Consider the following 21,377-nt stretch of genomic DNA (forward strand, 5'->3'; position numbering starts at 1 on the left):
AACAGGCAGCTGGTGGCGGTGGGTCACAGAAGCTGGCCTCGGTTTACGTGCTAGGGGTGTGGGCAAGGTTGCGAGCCTGCGCATCTCTGCTCAAGGGAGAGAAGGGCTCTGAGCTAAAGCAGCTTTGGACTCATGAGAGGGTGCTGGCAGTCTACGCTGACCTATCCTACTGCAAGAGTAGGGGAGTTCACAGTGGGGCTAACAGGGTCAGCTCCTGACAGGTTCTAGGTGGGGAGGGCTGACATTACCAGGCATCTGCATCCTGCCGCTTCAGCTTATGCCGCTCAAAGCTCTTTCCCACCTCCTTCTGGCAGCGAATGTATCTGCAAAGGAGATTACAAGGTGGGACAGGGGATGGGGAGGGCACCTCACACAAAGCAGGCCATTATAGCTGAGCAGGGCAGGTCAGCTCAGGGAGACAGGGCAGCTGTGTCCCTCCCATCAGGCTGTTTGGAGCCATTTTAAAGTGGCTTCCTGGACGCTGGGCTGGCTTTCTCTACTGATAACATCAAGTTTCTGATTTTTCCCAGGGGAGGAGTCAGAAAGCAGCAGAAGCAGATGCTTTCAAACTGTAGCTCCTGGAGGTGACCTCCAAACAAGCAGGCCTTGTGTAGGTTCCTGGCCAGGTAGGCCAGAGGCAGGGTGGAGGCGAGCTCTCTCTTTTCTTGCTCCCTCAGTCCCAAGGCTAAGAAGGGTGGGGCCTAGGCTGAGCTCCTGCTTTTCCCTCCTTAGGAAGCCAGATCCTTGGTCTCTGCTTGAAGAATGACAGCTCCTTCAAAGGAGCCCCGGCCAGGAGCTGGGCCCGACTGTTACTTTCTCCCAGCAGGTGCTGGGCAGAGTCTGCCTCAGAAACTCAGATTCCCTAGGGCCCTCAGCTGTTCTGATCCTGCCTCATGCAGCTGAGACCTTCCAAAGTGGCGTGTGAGTCAGGTGAGCAGGGATGAGCCATGGCTCTCACTGGCAGGGAGCAGAGCTCCCAAGCATAGACAGACGGTGGACGCAGGCTGCACAAGGTCCCAGCCACACCTAGACTCTCACCTGTTTCCCTTTTTAAACTCTGCCTCCAGGTACCGGATCCCGTCCCGGGCCCCTGGCTGTTCTTTCTTCAGCAAATCCAGACCATCAATCACTGGTGGGCAGAGTGGGAGTAGGTAAGGACAAGACAGTAAGTTCAGACCACAGACCACTCTGCAGGAAATTACACGGTACAGTAGATGTATGCAGGATGGTGATGCCCACAGGTTCCATAAACTCTTTGAAAGTGTTACCAAACAGCAATGTGGTTAGCAACTTCCCAGGAACTTCCCACTTACATTCCTCATCTATTTCCCATGTCTTCTGCAGCAGCGTTTACACAGATGCCTATGCTGAGCCTGCAGTCCACAGGGGCAGGACTTGGCCAAAAGCACATATGTGCTGGACAGCGGATAAGGGTTTCTCAATCCCTTATTTGGTTTCTATATGCGCTCTCTGTACCCAACCTCCCTGTAAGCTCACCTGTCCTTGGAATGATGATGATGAAGCGGCCGCTGGTGGCGAGCTGACGGATGACAGGGAGGTGGTAGCAGAGGGCCTGGGTGTCAGGGATGAGGTAGGGAGACATGGCTGACTGGGCTTTGGGCTGCTGCAGGCTCCCTTCCAGTTGGGAGACCTCGAGCTGGTAAGAAAAGGCCGAGTGGTTGAAGTTGCATAGAGCCCAGTGGTCTGTGCTGAGAAGACACCGGGCAGCCAGCGCCATGGTAGCTCTTACAGAGCTCCTCCTACTGCTATGCAGACAGGAGTCTTGTCAACAGTGACTGTGGGGAAAGTGGGTGAACACAAAGCTTGGGGTAAAGAGATAAGGAGAGCAGAATGCTGAGCACAAGGGAAAACAGTCTGGAGGTGAGGAAAGGGCTCTGAGGGGTGGACTGGAGACACAGCAGACAGTATCTGAGAATGGACTTAAGCAAAAACCAGACCAAGGACAGGAGGCTGTGCACACTGCCCACCTGTAATCGTAGCTGAGCCATGTCTCTCATGAGCCTGTTCCGCCGAGCTTCCTCCTCTGCCTACAAGAAAACCACAGTTATGAGAAGCAGGGCTGTGACCCCTCCTCTGGACTCAGAAGACTAGGTATGGTTCATGAGCAGTCCCTTGGCACTCCTACAGGCAGGAAGGGAGGCATGGAAATGAAGCTTTTCTGATTCAGTCGACAACCCCCGTGATGGCCGGCCCATCGTAGGGCATTCCTGGTATGGGGCTGGGGATTTAGCTCAGTGGTAGGGTGCTTGCCTAGGAAGCGCAAGGCCCTGGGTTCGGTCCCCAGCTCCAAAAAAAAGAACCAAAAAAAAAAAAGACACTCCTGTTGTGATGTAGACCTTGCCCTCTGTTCATCCTAGCCAGTCCCTGTCAGGAGATACTAAGCACATGCACCCTGGGCTGTTTCTGCCCTGCCAGTGTTTCCCATGTGCAGGCCTGTCCACACCGGCCACACACGCACCTGCCTGCCCAGTAGCCCCATCCACTCCTTCCTTCTCCTAGCCTTTCTTTGCTTGCTAAGTGAACCACCAATATCAAAGTGAGAATACTCAGAGAGCTTTTGTCTCCCCTCTCTCAGCATGTAAGTTATCAGTAGGTCAGCCTTATCAAGTGAATCCTCTGACCAACACACTAACATCCTTCCCTTCCCCCAGAAGGAAGGCTTAGCCTAAGAACAACCCTTTCCGGATGCTCTACCCGAAGCCTCTCTCCCCATACATCCCTGCTCTCTAAGCACAGCCATAATTGCTTTCCTAAACGCCCAATGCCCATCCTCACCTTATCTGGAATTCTTTCAGTTTCAAAATAAAGTTCTAAGCCCTTCACACACTCTGTCCTGTGAGGTAACTGGCACCACTGAAGGCTCTCAGGGGAGCCGAGTAGTTCTTCAGACGCCATTTTAATGAGACCAAACCAGACAACTCTACAGTCCCAGTGGCTTGGTTTGATGATAATCCCAGCGTTATGCAAGGCCCACTCCTACCCTGCAGACTCCTGACCAGTTAAGAACTGCCCTGCCTCAAAAGCCAACCATGCCCCTTTAGAGGACATTGATTGAGGAAGGAAGGAAGGAACAGAATAGCAAAGTTGATGTCTCCTTACAGGGTAGCCAGGAGACAGAAATGGGGAATGCAAAGTGGACATAGTCCCCTTTTTCACTGCAGAAATTGAGCCTATGAACCTGATTTTTTATGCTAAATTGTCACTGTGATTCCAAGATCCAGAAAGGGAATCAAAGTCCCTGTGTGATTACCCTCGGGAATCAGAGCAAGTGTGTAGAATCCACCTGAATGCAGGATGGGAAGAGCCCTGTTAACTGAAGGCTAGGGCACCATTAGCCCAGAAGCCTCAGAGAGAAAACCTTTCCCAGAAGGGCCTGCAAGAGAGTTCCTAGGTCTAGCAGACAGTAGCAGTGGGACAATAGCTCCTGGTGAGCATAGGGACTACACAGAAATTAAGTCCCCAAACGATATGGAACAGTCAGGATGAGTGGTCAGGTTGGGTGCCAGGCATGGGCGCATATGACTGCAATCCTAACATGGCTTAAAAAAACAAAAAAAAAACTAAAACTGAGACGAATCAAAGAACTATGGGTTTCCCCATGACATCAGAGCTCTGGACCCAACCTGACTTGGTGCCTTGGACCTTTTTGTTTTCTCAGACATAAAATGAGGACATGGGCACAGGGAGGCTGTGGGTGAAAGGCAGGGCACTTGCAAAACAGAACAATAGGCAGGCCAAGTAGTAGTGTGGCCTGCAGCATCCAGTTCCACATGAGAGGGTACTACTGACTGTCCCCTGTCCCTACCTCTTTGAGAGCTGTTGGATAAAATGCCTGCAAAAATTCTAGAGTTTTATTTTGAAGCTGTGTAACTTCCCCATCACTATTTTAGTTCCACTCTCATGTCTTCCTGTTCGGGATATCAATAAAAGGCTTAATACAAAAGCTTTGTTTTTAACAAAATGTGCTTGTTCATAAGGCAAGGGAGGAAGGGAGCTTCTGGGGAAGATGTCCTCCCGTCATGCCTGTCAGGATGTTCACAGCAATGGGCCTCAGAGATCTGGAAGCTGCTGGCTCACGGTTAGGAGAAGATAAAAGCACTGGGGAGGATGGGCTTGGGAGGAAGAGCCCCGAGGCTGGCTGACTCATGAGGGCCGTGACTCCCATGCCAGACACCAACTACAAAGGAACTAGTGCTAACTGGCTCAGCAAGGACAGCCATGCAGGGCCGCACACAAACACAGACAGATAAGTCAAAGATTGCCACATTTACTACCTAAGCCCAGTGTCAAAAATATTGACCAGCATGACAGAGAACTCTCAGTGCTTGTGCTGAGCAGCCCAGAACACTGCCTGCTCTTTGGATGAGACCATGACTGAAAGTTCCTCCATGTTTAAGCCCCACACTCTGTTCCACTCCCCAGTCTTAACCTCTGGTGAAAGAAAAGCATGAAAACAGCCGCTGATCGTCCCTCCCCCAGGACAGCCTGCAAGGTTCCTGACAGGCACCATCATCCCATCCTCTCCCCTACCCAGAGCTAACTCTATGTACTCCTGCACTTGTACATGATAGGAAGCTAGCCAAGCAAGGTTCAGTGACCTGTCTATTGCACAGACTCAGTGGTGACAGAGATGGCCTCAAGATTTACTGAGGAGAGGTCAGGAGCCACACTTCTTAGGCCTTGCTGGGTTTACAAACTGGCTCCCTAGTTCTTTGAATGAGAGTCACCAGTGCAGCTGAGCCCAATGGAAAGAATTTCCAGGGAAGGGAAGGCTGACTTACCATACGGAACTGTGCCTGAGCCTGCTGCAGCAGGCTCTCCTGCTCAGACTGAGCAATGCTGACGAAGATGCCAACCTCTGGATTGAACTGCAGGATGCTGCCTTGTAAGCGAGCAACAAAATGCCCGAAGCTGCGGATATAGCAGATGCGCACCACCGACTGTGGGGAGAACGGAGACTCAGCCAATCTGAGTGGGCTCTTGGCAGCCCCTTCAACAGCCTTTGCTCTCTCTCTCCTGCCACCCTGTTCACCTCCCAGCAGAAGAGCTCCTCGGAAAGGCACATGGTCTATAGCGTGAGGAAGGGTGCAGACCCCTAACCACTAACTAGAAAAGGAAGAGGCTAGCAGGGCGCAGAGACTCCTAGGAGTGCTGAGTGTGGCTCACTCCCTTGCCCAGCAGCTATGGGGCCATGGGTTTGACACCCAGTACTGCAAAAAGAAGACCGAACAAACAAGACAGAAAAGGCACTGCGTGAGGAGACCTGGATTCTAACACCATCTCTCCTCAGGCTCTTAGCTTCTCAAGTGTAAAACTAGAGAAACCTGCTAGGACCACACTTCTCAATTCTTCTGGTCAGTAAGACCCTGCCTCTTCCCTGCCAGATATGAATCTGACCCAGAACCCTAAAATATAAAACCAAGCACAGCCAGGAATCTCTGGCTGTGGAGAAAGCAGCCAGGAGGAGGGCCAAAAAAGCTCAGCAGCCTGCCTGCTAGGCCGGACTTCCCTTTGCTGCCCCCAGATGGCCTATGTGGTGAGACTCAAGGGAAAAAGCTGCTGACCAAAGTATGTGCTTTCTGGCTCTGCTAGTCAGACTGATGCTCAACTCTGGGCTGGCTGAGAGACTGAAGATTCCAAGTCCTAATTAACTTGCTCCGTCCTCAGTAGGAGAATAGAAAAGATAAACTTGTAGCCTTGAGGATCCCTGCCTTGCTACCCTGTGTGACAAAATCCTGGCCCTTGTGGCATGAAGCAAGTCCCTTACCTCCTCTAAAGCACTGAGCAGGGGCCGATCTGCATCGAAGTTAAAGCGTCTATGAGCAGCCCGGAGAGGAGGTAGGTTACGCAGTGCCATGTCCTCTGGGAGCAGCAGGCTAGCAGGGAGGTCAGGCAGCTCGCAGCCTTCAAGGAGACCTTGGACTTCAGAACACAGAGCCAGGCCTAGGCAGAAGGAGAATATCAGAGCAGTGCCCTAGGGAATGACCACCCCTCCTATACAAACCTCCTATAGGGATTTACCAGGCTGAGACAGCACTTAGCCTAGGACAGATGGTTAGAAGGGGGAAGGACTGACACCAAAGCTGGAAAACTGGAGGAGAAAGTAGGGAGGGAGAACAAGGACAGTCAGCTCAGGAAGACCCTTGACGGAAAGAAGAGAAGGGCTCCAGAGAACGGCAGGCTCTCGGCTAGTCTCAGGAGGCAGAACAGCAGGAGTTTTCCACTTGGAAGCTGGTAAAGGGGATGAACAGAGGATGAACTCTGGATGTTAGTCCTCAATGCCTGCAAGCAGCATGGAGATGACTGTGACAACCCAGGCTTCCAGATTCCTCTCTGTTCTTACCCATTCCATTCCTTCCCCAGGGAGTGCACCTCCTCACACACAGACCACCAGCTCACTAAGAGCAGTGGTGTGGAAACTGGAAAGGTCTGGACCATACGCTGACTGCTATGTGATAGGAAGATGCTCCTTATCCCCAAAGCTAAGTTACAGGACTGGGCCCCACTAGGTTTGATGGGGCCAAGGAGGAAGAATAGTCTTAGGGGCCCCACTCACCAGAATCCTGGAGCTCACCAGATGCTGGCAACAGATTCAGCAACACAGACAGGCGGTTCCACAAACTTTGAGAGCTCTGGGGAGAAAAAGGAAGAGTCCTCCAGATACAGACAATGCAGACAGCAGCAAGAGGACAGGTATCACACCTGAGGCCTTGTGTTATGAGGCCTAAAGGGACTTGATAGGCAGATTAGCAACAGAAAGAGTTCATGGATGACTGGGAAAATGGGACCTGGTCAGAAAAGACAGTTGGGCCCTAGGAGCAGTTTTCTAGACTGTGAAAGTGAAAGCCAGGGGCTGGCTTCTCCTAGCTAATGGAAATTCACAGGAAGAGAACAGGACCTTGTACAAAGCTAGACCGTGACACTGAGCACAAGGCTGCAACAAGCTCAAGGCTAAGCCTCTGATCCCAAAGTGAGTGCAGGTCCCACCCAGCCCCTGTGGCAGCCGATACAACACTGGCTCCTAACAGTTGATCTAAGCCTCAATCATGGCTGGAAAGCCTCAAATGTGCTCCAAGTTCCCATCTCTGTTGCTGCCTCTGCTTTCTTTTTGCTGTCTCTCTTTCCTCTGTGTACTGAGCCTGGTCTCCAGTATCACCCAGAATGCCAGTTATGAGGTCGGCTTTGGGAGAACAGAGCAGAGGAAGCAATTCCCTCTCTGTCCCCTGGCAGTAGACTCTTTGAGGGAAAGATCATGCCTACTGCTGCCGGGCCAATCAGGTTCTTGGCAGGTCACCACGCAGCTGCAGAGGCCCCTTTCTATGTCATCGCTGTTCCAACCGTTTAAGACCTGAAGATTAGAAGATGGGATAAACACCTGCGCACACACAATGATGAGGTCAGGGTTGGTTCGAAGCCAGTCCAGGAAGACCTTCACAGCAGGAAGGAGGCCCTCAGCCATCAGGGCCTGCAGCTTCTCCTGAAGGCTGCGCTCGTTGCGACAAGAACGGCTGCTGGACTCGCTCCCCTCTGACTCAGAGCCATCCTCAGAGGCTGGGTTGGGTAAAGGAGAGAAAATGGGGTAATAGCATTTGGCAACAGGCTCCAACATTTTCAGGGGACGTTACCCACCCATTACAGCCAGCCTAGGGTCTGCACTCTGATATCACTCATGGTCAAATCCGTGCCCCATTACTCCAGGCCCCATTACGTTTAAGCTTCATGCCGGGATTAAAGGCATGTGACATGATACCTGACTCCACCAGAAATTTCTTAAATCTCACAAGTTCCACCCCCCCCGTGTCAGACACTAAACGCTGGGAACACAAACAGAAGATGGATTAGTAGCTCTCCTAAAGTCTGCAATGGGACAGATGGCACAGGTCATCCACAAGATCTCACCTCACTGGCCTCAAGCAAATCCCACATGTAGTCATTGTTCTTTTTAAAGATTTATGTGTCCAAGCAGGGTGGATTAAAGGTGCAGCCTTTAATCCCAGCACATGGGAGGCAGAGGCAGGTGGATCTCTGAGTTTGAGCTTGAGGCCTGGTTTACAGAGCGAGTTCCAGGACCGTCAGGACTACATAGAAAGACTTTGTCTCAAAGACAAAACCACCACACAAACAAGTAAGAAAGTGTGGGCTTACTATGGCAAGGAGTTATGTGCTTCTACATGTTTAAACGGTGTGTGTTTGTCTGTCCTGTACACGGTCTGAGGTTAAAGACAGCATTTAGAACAAGGATGGCAGCTCTTCCACTACAGATTGCTAAACTGAAGGGAAGACAACACGCTAGCCACTGGGGAGCAGCTCAGTGGTGTAGCAGCACTTGGCCAGTATGGATGAGTTTCTAGGCTGGCTTCCCCAGTAGTAGCAAAAGACAAGATAACACTCCAAAACAATCTAGCCTAGTGCTCAACATAGACTAGGTTACAGCGTGATGACATCTGAGTCTCACTCAAATGTACTACTGTGACAGGAACATTATGTCCAGCTTCTGGGAGCCTTGAAGGGAGCTGGATGCCATGAGGGAAGGAAGTTCAACTGCCAACATGAGAGAAGCAAGTAAAGACACAGAGCAGTCTGCAGTGGAAAGCAGCAAGACACCAAATGTACTGGAGGCTGGAAATGAATCCATGCATAGGACAAGGACCCCTGAGTGACAGCAAAACACCAAGGGTGAGGTCATTCTGAGAGAAGGTGGTCTCTCATGCACTCAAGCAGGAGACAGAGACAGACCCAGGTACCTGGTTCTAAAGGTTTCTCCATATCCCCGTTGACACAAGGCCTATGACTGGCCACATTGTTAGGTTCTGTGGTGGGCTGCAGGAGCAGGTTGCTGAAAGTGGGAGCCAGTCGGAAGCAGCGCTTGGTCTGGAACATCTGGGTGGACATGGCTTGTAAATTGCTGGCAATGCTTGCCTCACTAGGGCCCAAGGGGCCATTGAGGGAATCTGGAACCTCTGATCTGGTCTGAGGGGGCTCCTGGGCTGGAGACCGTGTCCCCTCTTCATCCTCTATATCTTCCAGGTCTGACCGGGACTCCTGGCTGTTCATTTCTGAGTCTGTTTCTGCATCAAAAGCAGTGCCCCTGCCTTCCAGGCTCTTGTCAGAGCCACTGTCTGATCCATCACTGGCCTGGGCAGAGTCATGGCTAGAGTCTGACTCAAAACCCTCACTCAGGTCACTGTCATCACCAGCCTTAGGAGGGTGGTGGCGGCGGCGGCGACGAAGACAAGAGAGTCGGGAGTGCTTACGACTCTTTCTACCCTCATCGGCTTGGGGCACCACAGTGGGAGGCTCTGGCTCTGGCTCCTCTTTTTCTAGTGCTTCTTTTGACTCTGGTTCATCTGTGTGAAGAAGAATGTCAGGGGAGAGGGACAGAAAGAAATGTAATTGGCACATGCCCTCCCACACCACCTCCCACTGGGTGTGACTTTCCCTCCTGCTTCCTTCCCCCAAGTCCCAGGTAAACGGTCCAGTCATAACCTCCCCCAGCCTCGAACCTGTGCCATCACTCTGAAAAGCTGAGACAGGGTTCTCGCCCTCTTCCAGCTCTGCCTGCAGTCGTATGTTGACATGATTAATAAGGTGGGAGAAGAGGGCCAGGGTGAAAGCAATGGCTGCACTATACTGCTTGGATCCTGAAACCAGGAGAGCAGGAATAAGCATCATCAGTTCCAACCTGTCCTACCTGCTGTCAAGTCATCTAATGACCCAACTGCTCTTCAAAGCTGGTTCTATGACAAACAAGGTTTCTCAAGTCTCTGGACTAGTATCCACCGTCATGAAAAGTAGAAATGTCCCAGCTAACCCCACACCTTTCATGTAGGTGTATCCTCTTATCCTAGTTTCTCTCTTGGGCTTGGGACTGTTCCTGGTAACACAAGAACCTTGGGCTTGGGTCACCAGCACTGCCTCTGCCAGAAAGGGTTCTAGACTGCCAAAGCGCTCCAGTAGTAAGGCCTGGACCCTGAAGACTATGCCTGACTGTGGAGGGGGTTTTGGGGAGTGGTAAGAACCCACAGCTGCCTGTGCCTTCTCGGAGGGTCAATAGGCTTCCCTGGTCCTGACTCTACATGCCAGGTGGTTACAAAGGCAAGGAAGGGATTACTTGTGGCAGGAAGTCTTGTAACTACACTGCAAACAGGATAGTGGGGAGCAAAGGGACAGGGTAGGAATACCTGCTCTTTTTAAACTGTGCACACCCATAAGGCAGATGATGGCCATCTGAAAGATGAGCAGGTCGGGCAGGAAAGCATATCCACTCTCACACTCCTCCTCCTCCTCGTTTGTCAGACCAAGGCTGGGTGAGGAGGGCAGGTAGAAGAGGCAGAGGTTGAAATCCTCTAGGACTGACTGGCAAAGTGAGGTCAGTTCTGAGTCCACAGAGCTATGGGAAGGCAGGAGGAAGAAGGGAGGTCAGTGACGGGGTGGGGCTGGTAAAGAACTGTGAATGTAGTCAAGGATAGTGTCTGCCAAGCATGCATAGGCCATGGGCTCAACCTCTAGCACATCAATCCATCAATCCGTCAATCAATCAATCGATCAAATAGTCAATGCATCACTCAGTTGTATATGCTGGCACACGCCTTTAATCCTAGAACTTGTGAGGCAAAGGCAGGCAGATCTCTGTGAGTTCAAGGCTAGCCTGATCCACATAGCTACATAGCAAGTTTCAGACTACCAAGGGACATAGTAAGACTCTGGAGTAGAGACTGGGGATTAGAGGCTGGGAGCTGATATCAACAGAAGACAAAATTGCTGTTGCCTAGTATGAGCAAGGCCCTTAAAACGCAAAGGAAAGAATATGGGTATCTATTCAGTCACTTGGTCACTCTTCTAACATCTAGTAAGCACCTACTTTGTGTCAGCCAGGATGGGCCCAGACACAATAGTGAGGGGTGCCAAAGAGAACCAACTGGTGAGCCTTTCCTACAGAAAGCACAGTTCAGCAAATGCTGCTTCCTTGACTGTGGTTAGGAGAGTCAAGGTTAGGGCTTGCCTGGTACCATGCCCGTCCACACTCGCTTCCACTCACCTACTTTTGGGCTGTAACAGGCTTTGTAGGTACATGAAGTTCACCAACAACCTCTTAATGTCTTTGCATCTGAAATGAGAGGAATCAGGGTACCTGATGAGCATCTCTGGAGCCTCTATGGTCCCACCACAGCCACTGCAGAGAGCCCTCCTCCCTGCAGGCCCTGCTCACCGCTTTTTGCTAGGGGAGAGCTTCCTGGTCTCAGACTTCTTCAACTGGTGGTACATTTTTGCTGCCTTGTCATAGAGTCTCTTGAGGTTCCCATAGGCTCCCTCAAAGGACACTTCCGACTGGATGCTGAAGGAGAAACAGGGGTAAGCTACTGCATCTGGACAGGGGAATAGGAGGAAATGGGAAAGGTCACCTGTTGGGGCTTTAAGAAACTATTACCAGTAAATAAAGGTGTTTCAATTTCTTTATACAAACTCAGTCATCTTTCCTGAGGAGAGAGACAGGGACAGACAGATGGACATAGACAGACAGACACACACAGAGACTCAGATTTAGTCAAGTATGAGTGGTGTCATCCATACTCTCCTCCCAGTGTAAAAAGAGGACAATCAACCCTACTGTTACAAGCTTAACTTACCATTCTTGAAATAAATGATCTTAATTTGCAGTGGGTAGCACTGCATAAGCATTTCCTGCACCCAAGCGTATTTACCTGCAGTATTTGTTAATGCTTCAACACTTAACCTGGGTCAGGCACACAATGTACCCTAACACTATCTACATATAAAGATAAAAAAAAACAAAATAAACAAACAAAACAAAAAACAAACAAACAAACAAAAAAAAAAAACCCAGAGTCCGAGAGAACAAACTATCCAAGGTTACACAGCTGGCACATGGTAGTGCTGTGCTGAATCCTCAATGAAAACCAATGTGCAAAAACAGTGACTTTGGCACTGTGTATTTGTCTCAGTAGTGTTTTCTGGAGACAAGGTTTCTTGTAGCTAGGGCTGGTCTTAAACTCCTGATCTTCCTATTCCCAGCACTTATAAGGTAGCTCATAACCATCTGTATGTAACTCCAGTCTCAGGGATCTGATGCCCCCCCCTGTCTCCTTGGGCACTAGGTATATTTGAAAGGTAAAGACATATATAGGTAAAACATTCATACACATAAAATAAGGAAAATTAAACAAAAAACAAATTTAAATGATTAGAAAACAAAACAAAGCAAATTTCCTACTACAGAAAGCAGCAGGCCTGGCTACCACGGTAGATATAATTATAACCCAGCATTCGGGAGATAGAGGGAGGAGGAGGACCACTGCCAAGTTTGAGGTCAGCTTTGGCTGCACAGTGAAATCTAGGCTAGCCACAGGTACACAGCAACCTATTTCACAAACCAACCAACATGGGAACAACAAGAGAATAACCTCACATTTACCATAAAAGTGTCGTTATCTTAACATCTCAAGGGCCTATAAATCCAGTGTCTCTGTAAAACTCTTGAGGGCTGTGTCAGGGTTCTCTCGAATGAAGAGACCCTCAGTCTAGCATATCTCTATCATAGCCAGAAGCTGGCGAAAGATGGAGAAATAGAAATGGGGAGGTGAGAAAGCAGGGAGGCTGTAGGACTGCAGGATTTGGGGAGAAGCGGGCAAACACTTACCAGCGCAAGTAACAGTACATGGCTTCCACGTTGTAATACTTGCTGCCTGCAAGAGTGCCCAGCTGGTTGAAGGGCATTCCTGGAGAGAAAAAGAATTCGCGTATTTAAGTCCAAAATCTTTAGTCACAAACACTAAGCAACAGAGATCTAGCAGTAAACTCTGGGCCAGTGGGCAGAGCTGGAACATCGGATGGCCGGCACCAGTCTCAGTCCTGCAAGGGTCACCAGCCTTTCTTCTTATCATTCCATTTTGGTTTCTAGGACTTACCTGAACGCTGGGCTGCACCCTTTCAGTTACACTGCAGCTCTTTAATGGAGCCCCCTCCTTTCTTCTAGCTTAGTCTGTTTATTGTCTGAGTTCCTTTTTTTTTTTTTTTTTTTTTTTTTCTTTGAGCTGGGGACCCAACCTTGGGCCTTGTGCTTGCTAGGCAAGCGCCTACCACTGAGCTAAGTCCCCAACCCCATTGTCTGAGTTCCTAACTACACCCTACATGTGAATCCCCATTTCTGTCTATAATGGTATCTAAAATATATAGAAATAGGATCTCACAGCTCAGGCTGATCTCAAATTTAGTATATAGTCAAGAAAGACCTTAAACTTGTGGTCTTCTAAATTCTACCTCTCAAGCACTGGGATTTTTTTTTTTTAATTTAAGATTTATTTATTTATTTTATTTATATGAGTACACTGTAGCTGACCTCAGACACACCAGAAAAGAAGGCATTAGACCCCATTACAGATGGTTGTGAGCCACCATGTGGTTGCTGGGAATTGAACTCAGGACCTCTGGAATAGCAGCAGTCAGTGCTCTTAACCGCTGAGCCATCTCTCCAGCCCAAGCACTGGGATTTTAAATGTCCTACACTACTCGGCTTGGCTCCCGCAGTGCTAGAGATCCCTCCCAGGGCCTTCATGCATGCTTGGCAAGCACTCTACCAACTAAGCTATAGCCCCAGCCCCTGCAGAGAATTTAATCCTTGTCTCACTACACCTTCTGTGGGGCAAGCTGATGCATGATTTTCTCTTTCTACAGAACTCGCAGATAAGGGAACCATTTTCCCCTTCTCTGTTTAAGACGTGTCCCTTTCTCTTCCCTTTCCTCCATCCTCTGGGTGTCGTACTATATAACCAAGGGACTATATACCCAAGAGATATGAGAGCAGGAAAATCAAGGACCTGGAGAAATGAGCACAAGGCCTGTCTGACCAACAGAACCTACCTCTCCAAGACGCTCTGGTTAGTACAGCAAAAGGACACTTACCAATCTGGGGCGCGACTGACAAGGCTTGATAGTAGAATCTCTCAGCTAGCAGTTCAGTGTCCACACCAGCCAGTTCATTCTGGTAGCGTGCTGTATGTGAGAGAAAGGAAGAGGAATGCACCGATTCTGTGTTTTAAAAAGTCCTCTCCCACGTCAGAGCCCACCCCAAAACCTATAAGGAGCCTGAAAAGCAGAGACCCAGGCTATAGGATCTTTGACATAGTCCAAGTCTGTGCTTGACTCTCTTCCTTGCTGATAGGTTCAAAATGTAATATACTTGCTTGCAAAGATCTCTGGTATTTGGTTCTGGACTGTAACTAGTTAGTTTAACAGGAAGATACTGGTCCAGCTAATGTAAAACGGTGGACTCTGTGTACACTAGTGGCTGTGAATAGACCAGGAGTATAGCAGGTCAGTGAAATGTAATGTTTCCAGCGAGTCCAAAACTCCAGCCCGATAAGGAATGGACATCTACAAAGACTGAAACTCGGGGATATAAAGCAAGAGAGTACCTCCCCAGTCTCAGTAACATGCACCATGAAGTAAGTGCTTTCTGAGCTTCTTGATGCTCAAGTTCTGGCTCAACTCAGAGTCCAGAGAGATAATAGAAAGCCTCCAATGAGGAGAAGGACCCAAGTTACAGTTTTCCTGACCTACTGAAACAGTGATCATAATGACCACTTCAAATATCAGTTATTTCTCCATTCCTAGCTCTCCATAGAGAACTGACTGGCAGGCAGTAAAGACAGAACACTGTTACCAACTGTTTCCTCAGCTGTTCACTATGTAAAAGATGTTACCATCAACTGAAGCAGTCTGGACTTTTCCCATAGCCCAAAACAGAAGAAATGAAAGGTAAAGTTCTTACACAGATCCCCCAGGTACACCAGACATCGGTGGCATGCCATCTGTGCCCAATCCATCTCCTTTCCTGAAGCAGATACTGGCTTCTTACATCCTGAAGGAGGAATGGGGGCAGAGAGTTAGATATTAATTTATGAGCTCATTCCTCCACCCCCCACACCTAGTTAGAAATGTCACTTAAAAGAGGAAAAGAGGAGAAGACGCTGGACCGCCTTGGAACTGTCTTACAGAACTTAGCAGAAACTTATTTAGAAAGCAGATAGGTACACAGAGGCACAAAGGAAAGAGGACCCTCAAAAGTAGGCAGTGCCCAAGAGGAAGGTCATCTGAAAGGTCAACATAGGAGGATGTCTAACACAAAGAAGAGACTAGGCTCTGGTGACAGGAAAGGTGAGGGAGAAACTACATCAAAGCTACCCATGTAAAGGTACACTGTTTAAGATTCAGAGGCAGGGGGTTGGGGATTTAGCTCAATGGTAGAGCGCTTGCCTAGGAAGCGCAAGGCCCTGGGTTCGATCCCCAGCTCCGAAAAAAAAAAAAAAAAAAAGATTCAGAGGCAGGAGGGCAATGGTGGTATACACCTTTAATCCCAGGATTTGGGGCAGAGTCGGGTGGATCTCAGTGTGCTCACTGCCAGCCTGATCTACAAAGCAAGTTCCAGACAGCCAGGGCTACACAGAGAAATCCTGTCTGAAAACAAATTAACAAAAAGATTCAAAGAGACTTGGTAGATTAAGGGTTTCTTCACTTGGGGTACTCTGACACAAAGCTAGGCAGAGTAGTACACGCTTTAATCCTAGCAGAAAGGCAGAGGCAGAGGATCTCTCTGAGTTTGACATTAGCTTGGTCCACAGAGTGAGCTTCAAGACAGCCAGAGATAGTGAGACCCTGACTCAAAACAAGACAAAAAATGATTTGAAGAGCAGTCTGGCTCTGGAAAGCAGACCCTCAAGCCCTGTAACTATGCAGGTCCCCTGCAAAGCCCCACTCTGAAAACCTTTTTCTGCTGTTCCTATGGACTTTCTATGTGGCTGAATGCAGAAAACTCCAAAGAGAAAAAGGGGAGTGTTCTGGGACCTGACCATCTCAAGCATATGAGGCTGTGGACACTCTGGCTTTCTAGCTAAGCGTATACACACTATCTGAACATTAATCCTGTGCTTGTTTTGTGTATCAGGGCTTTAACCTAGGGCCTTACACAGTCATGTGTGCACACATGCGTGCGCGCGCGTGCATGCGTGCGTGCGTGTGTGAACGGTATGTATGGGGCAGGAGTGGACACTGAGTCCACTTCCTCAACTGTTCTCTGCCTTTCCTTACTATTGTCATTATTTAGATATTTTGTGTGTGCATATGTATGTGAGTGGAGGCATGGCATGCTACACATGTGGAAACAAGAGGACAACCTCCGGGAATTCTTTCCTTTTATCGTGTGGATCCCAGGGTTGAGCTCAGGTTAGCAGGTTTGGCAGCAAATGTCTTAACTCACTAGGCCTCTCCACCTTCTGAGGAACTGAACCTGAAGCTTACCAAGTCAGCTGACTGCCTGAACAACTAACCCCAGGGATCTTCCTGTCCCCACCTTCCTAGAGCTGTGATTACAAACCTGCAACCTCCGCGTGGGTTTTCACACGTTTTCACACTGGTGGTGGGGATCTAAATTCAGGTCCCTGTGCTTCTACGGTAAGCATTTTACTCAGCTCCTCCTTTGTTTTTAAATAATATTTTTTAAGAAAAACAAAGCACAGGTGCTGTGCTTCGACAAGAACATTGTCAGGTAGTAGGTAAAAGTCTACCTCTTAGTGAAAGCTGGGCCAAGGCTCTGAAGGAGGGAAGAGGGCAGAGAGCAAGGAGAGATGGAGGAAGGGCCTCTAAAGGGGTGGTTGAGCTAAAGGGAGAGAGAACCGGGGCTGGAGAGATGGCTCAGTGGTTAAGAGCACCAACTGCTCTCTTCCAGAGGTCCTGAGTTCAATTCCCAGCAACCACATGGTGGCTCACAACCATCTGTAATAGGATCCGATGCCCTCTTCTGGTGTGTCTGAAGACAGTGACAGTGTACTCATATAATAATAAATAAATCTTTAAAAAAAAAAAAGGGAGAGAGAACCATGAACTACAAATAAAGTAAAGCATGGCTGCTAGGATCTCAGCGGCTTACTTCTGAAAAGACTGTTAACATTTTCGCCAACACTTTTTTTTTTTTTTTTTTTGTTTTTTTTTTTGGAGCTGGGGACTGAACCCAGGGCCTTGCGCTTGCTAGGCAAGCACTCTGCCACTGAGCTAAAACCCCAACCCCATTCGCCAACACTTCTAAAGATTCAAAACTTCAAACAAATACTGTAACAATCCCCAAAGTTAAAAGCTACGGGGCTGGCAGAACTCAGCTGGGAGAAGAAAGGAAATGTTAACAGCACCTTCCAGAGCTGGATCTACACCAGATCCTGATCCCTCCTCTGCCTCCACATCAGTTCACAGTCCTGGGCCTCTATTCCTTACGATCTTCACTGTAAATAACTCAAGCCCATTTGGAGAAGTGTAATTTTACAGAGCCTCTGGAAGTGTCTCATTTGCCTGGCTGGTTACTAGTTATTCAAACATTGAAGACAGTGAGGGACAAGAACCTCCTCCTCAAAGTTTCCCTCACCTATGAGGGGATCGGTGACATGAGTCCAGTCAATGCAGCACTGTAGTTCCAGCTGGTAGTGGGATTGGATATAGAGAAGGAGATGCTGGTAGAAGCCAATGCCGGCGACCAGATGAGTCCTGTAGGCACATTCCAAGGTGCTCCGACTGTGGATGTGCTACAGAAAGTAAAGAAATAAGCGGAGTGCCACTCCCTCTGCTGCAACCTGTTCATCTGAGGAAATCTCTCTTCCCTTCTGGGCTCTAGAATCTCAAGCACATCTCTCTCCCCACACAAGTTACCCCACAGCCTTAGAGCTGGACCTCTTATGTAACAAGTTACCCCGCAGCCTTAGAGCTGGACCTCTTATGTAACAAGTTACCCCGCAGCCTTAGAGCTGGACCTCTTATGTAACAAGTTACCCCGCAGCCTTAGAGCTGGACCTCTTATATAACAAGCTCCCTTCTTTCTCCAATTTCAATTGTGTGACTCCGTTTCCCCTCCTGTACCTCCAAGCATGTACTGCACCCACTTTTCTAGCTCTCTACTTCTTCAACTTCACCTCTTTAAACAAGTTTCACCCACATCCCAGGGTCCCCTTACCTTTTTGTTAGTCTTGATGAGTTGGATGACTTCATAGTATACCTTTCTCCACAGCAGTTCCTCAGCCTTCCTCCCATAGTCTACTGGGTGCAAGAACATAAGCTTCACACAGAGCTCACGCAGCCTGGGATAAGGGATAAGGGAGCATGAGGCACTGTCATCCCTTGACAAAAAACACACAAGAGCCAAGGGCAAGGCATGGGCTATTACTAACACCACCAGATCCCTGGCTCCCAAGAGACATCAGTGTCAATGACTTGTAGCTACTGCCTACAAAGGCAAGAGGAGTCTCCATAGGAAATAATAAGAATTTTAACATTCTTCATTCTCCACATATTCTCTTCTCGGTTTTATTTCCTTTTTTCCCTTCATATGGCCTCCCACTTCAACTCAAATGCCATTTTTGTGGCACCAATCTAGTGGGTTACAAGCTGCAGATGGAATGAAGGATTCTCATCTGTTCTCTCAGGGAAGCCAGAGAGTTCATGGTTCGCTAGTGTACCACCAGGTCAGGAGGTTAAAGGTAGTGTATATTAATTTATATCCAGCAAAGCTACTTGTAGAGTTAGGCAGGAAAATAGTTAGACTGTGTAGTTCAAGTCTCCAGCTTACTTGTTCCTCAGGCTAACGTTCTCTGGTTTAAACACTTCCTGATAAGCAGTTTTGTTGCAAAGGATGAGGTCTAGCCGATGCACAGCCTCCACCACAGCCCTGCAGGGAAACAAAGAGTCTGAGTCATATGCACAGCTCACTTTGGGTGCCAGAACACAGACTCTAAAGGAACGCTGATGGGGAGGGGAGAGAAGGGTTTGGAAAGAGGGGGAAATGGACAGACTGAGGATTAGGGAAATGAAGAGGTAGTCTCAAGAGATGTGGCAAAAATGAAGACACTATCTGTCCTCCCACCTGAGGGAGGTGCTATTAGCATGCAGTAGATTCTGCTAAAACTTTTCTTATACACTGAAGGGCCTACCAAAATAAAAAACTACCCTCTGGGGGTCAAGGTGATATATACCTGTAATCCTAGGACTTCATGAAGCAGCAGGATTACTTACAATGACGACTTCTAAAACAGCCTGAGCAATGTAGCAAGGCCCAGTTTAAGAAAATTATCCTACTCATGATGTCAACAGTATTTTTTTTTTTTTTTTTTTTTTTTTTTTTTTTTTTTTCGAGCTGGGGACCGAACCCAGGGCCTTGCGCTTCCCTAGGCAAGCGCTCTACCACTGAGCTAAATCCCCAACCCCGTCAACAGTATTAAGGTGGAAAACTTTCACAATACAAAAGGTACAATCTGCCAGACACAGAAAATCTAGGGTTCTAACCCTGGCCCATTACCTAGCTTCTTAAAGGGTCACCATATTAATAAAAAGGAGTCCCATAATGCAGGTACTTAGAATAGTTTTAGAAGATTTAAATGTAATCATCTATTTACAGCTTTAGCATTCAGTAAACATTCAACACAGAATGGTGGAGTGGATTCTTATATAAGAGTTTATTATCTCTGACATAAAAGAAAGGCATTCTCGGGCTGGGAAGATGGCTCACTGGGTAAGAACAATTACTGTGCAAATATGAGGCTCTGAGTTTGAATCCCAAGCATGCACATAAAGTAAACATGACTGTGAACAACTATAACTCACATATGTGCAAGCCCCATATGTGTATGTGTATATACATACACACATGTGTACACACACACACATGTGTACACACACACACACACACATGTGTACACACACACATGCATTAAACCTTAACAAATCAGGCACCATGGATGGGCTGGCAATACTTGCTGTCAAGCCTGATAACCTGAGTCTGACTGGAGTCCCACATGGTGAAAAGAGAAAACTAACTCCCACAAGTAGTCCATGACTCCAGGTGAGTGTCATGCCCAGTGTGTGTGTGTGTGTGTGTGTGTGTGTGTGTGTGTGTGTGTGTGTGTGACACACACACACAGACCCGAGTCCAGAAGAGGGTGACAAAGTCTCTGGAGTTAGAGTTAGAGGTAATTGTGAGTTATGGGTTTTAATGATGCAAACTCTGGAATTCAGATCCTCTAGAAGAAAAATATGTACTCTTTTATCTCTCCATTCAGAAACACAGACACACATAAATATACACATGCATACATGTATATGTTTATTGATACTTTATTCATTATACCAAAGAATTGGAGCTCTTGAAAAACCCACATTTCTCTCTCATATTCGAAATCTCGTGTATATCTATATCTATGAATGTGGGTGTGTGTACATGTAAACAAATGTACCCATTGGTACAGTATAAAGAGAAGAAAAGCTAAATGTAAAGGGATAAGGAAAGACCGAGTGCACATAACTTATTTTTTATATAAGGATGGAAACTGAAGAAGGGGACTCAAGTGAGCTGCAGCCATCAGAGAAGAGACTGAGATGGAGACAAGTCCCAGTCTGTCTTCCAGGGACATCAACTCTGGGTTCGCCCTTGAGCCATTCCTGGAGCTAATACAGCACTTCCACACGGACCCCGACCCTAATGAGGAGGCTCTGGAGGCCTGGTCTGACTCACTCAGAATGACAAAAGGAGACATTAGGGCTTGGTTCCTGTGGAAGGTGTGGGATGGAGCTCAAGCAGTTGTCAGAGGCCTGCAAGTCTGAACTGGAGCCAGGAGAACGTATATCGACTTCCAGAAAGCAGAACCCTGAGGACTCCTCCCAAAATGACCCTGGACTCCTGAAGCTTTGGAAGCCTTGGAGAGTCTCACACTCTCTTCTGGGTCCCAAAGCAGGAATGGCAGGGCTGGCAGGGCTGGCGTCACAGGATTCTGACTCTCTAGCCTATCCAGCATATGCTCTTTTTGTTAATGTTTTCTCAATTTCCTTGTTGGGGCAGGGGGCTGTTGGTTCTTATGTCTATTGAAGGTACATTAATAATAAACCTAGCTATTTCCAAGAAAAAAAAAAACCCATAAGGATAAATGTTTTTCTAGTTCTAATTCTGTCCTGAGTGATATATAAATTTAATGTGAAATATGCCAAGAGTGTGCATATACACAAATAAACAAACAAACAAACTGAGTGACCATGTATAGTCCCAACATTCATGAGTTAGAGGGGCACAGGAGACTGTCTCAAAGAGAGAGCAGGCGGCATGGCATGATGGCTCAGTTAAGGTTTAAGGCATTTGGATGAAGTCGGATAACCTCAATTCTATCTCTGAGACCTACACAGTAGAAGGAAAAAATTGACTCCCAGAAGTTGTCCTCTAACCACCACACAAGCTCCGGCACTTAATGGCACAAATATGCCCACACACATATGTGCATACAAAATATATGGACAGAACTTTTTTTTTTAAAGCACTT

At 48.1% G+C, this 21,377-nt stretch overlaps 1 protein-coding gene across 1 annotated transcript in view; it reads right to left on the bottom strand.

Moving 5' to 3' along the window:
* Positions 1 to 21,377, bottom strand: part of Smg5 (SMG5 nonsense mediated mRNA decay factor) — a 28,961-nt gene that overhangs the window by 1,698 nt on the left and 5,886 nt on the right. The window contains exons 2-20 of the mRNA XM_032898083.1: positions 18,644 to 18,742; positions 18,032 to 18,155; positions 17,450 to 17,606; positions 14,810 to 14,899; positions 13,942 to 14,031; positions 12,680 to 12,758; positions 11,231 to 11,356; positions 11,060 to 11,128; positions 10,203 to 10,411; positions 9,525 to 9,662; positions 8,766 to 9,368; positions 7,397 to 7,572; positions 6,578 to 6,653; positions 5,789 to 5,964; positions 4,803 to 4,961; positions 1,989 to 2,048; positions 1,498 to 1,657; positions 1,039 to 1,129; positions 249 to 323 (exon numbers count right to left, since the gene is read on the bottom strand). Of these exons, the coding sequence (XP_032753974.1) occupies positions 249 to 323; positions 1,039 to 1,129; positions 1,498 to 1,657; positions 1,989 to 2,048; positions 4,803 to 4,961; positions 5,789 to 5,964; positions 6,578 to 6,653; positions 7,397 to 7,572; positions 8,766 to 9,368; positions 9,525 to 9,662; positions 10,203 to 10,411; positions 11,060 to 11,128; positions 11,231 to 11,356; positions 12,680 to 12,758; positions 13,942 to 14,031; positions 14,810 to 14,899; positions 17,450 to 17,606; positions 18,032 to 18,155; positions 18,644 to 18,742 (2,757 nt within the window). The remainder of the gene's footprint in view (positions 1 to 248; positions 324 to 1,038; positions 1,130 to 1,497; positions 1,658 to 1,988; positions 2,049 to 4,802; positions 4,962 to 5,788; positions 5,965 to 6,577; positions 6,654 to 7,396; positions 7,573 to 8,765; positions 9,369 to 9,524; positions 9,663 to 10,202; positions 10,412 to 11,059; positions 11,129 to 11,230; positions 11,357 to 12,679; positions 12,759 to 13,941; positions 14,032 to 14,809; positions 14,900 to 17,449; positions 17,607 to 18,031; positions 18,156 to 18,643; positions 18,743 to 21,377) is intronic.

The sequence above is a fragment of the Rattus rattus genome, chromosome 3 (genome assembly GCF_011064425.1).
Source record: "Rattus rattus isolate New Zealand chromosome 3, Rrattus_CSIRO_v1, whole genome shotgun sequence".
NCBI lineage: Eukaryota > Metazoa > Chordata > Mammalia > Rodentia > Muridae > Rattus > Rattus rattus.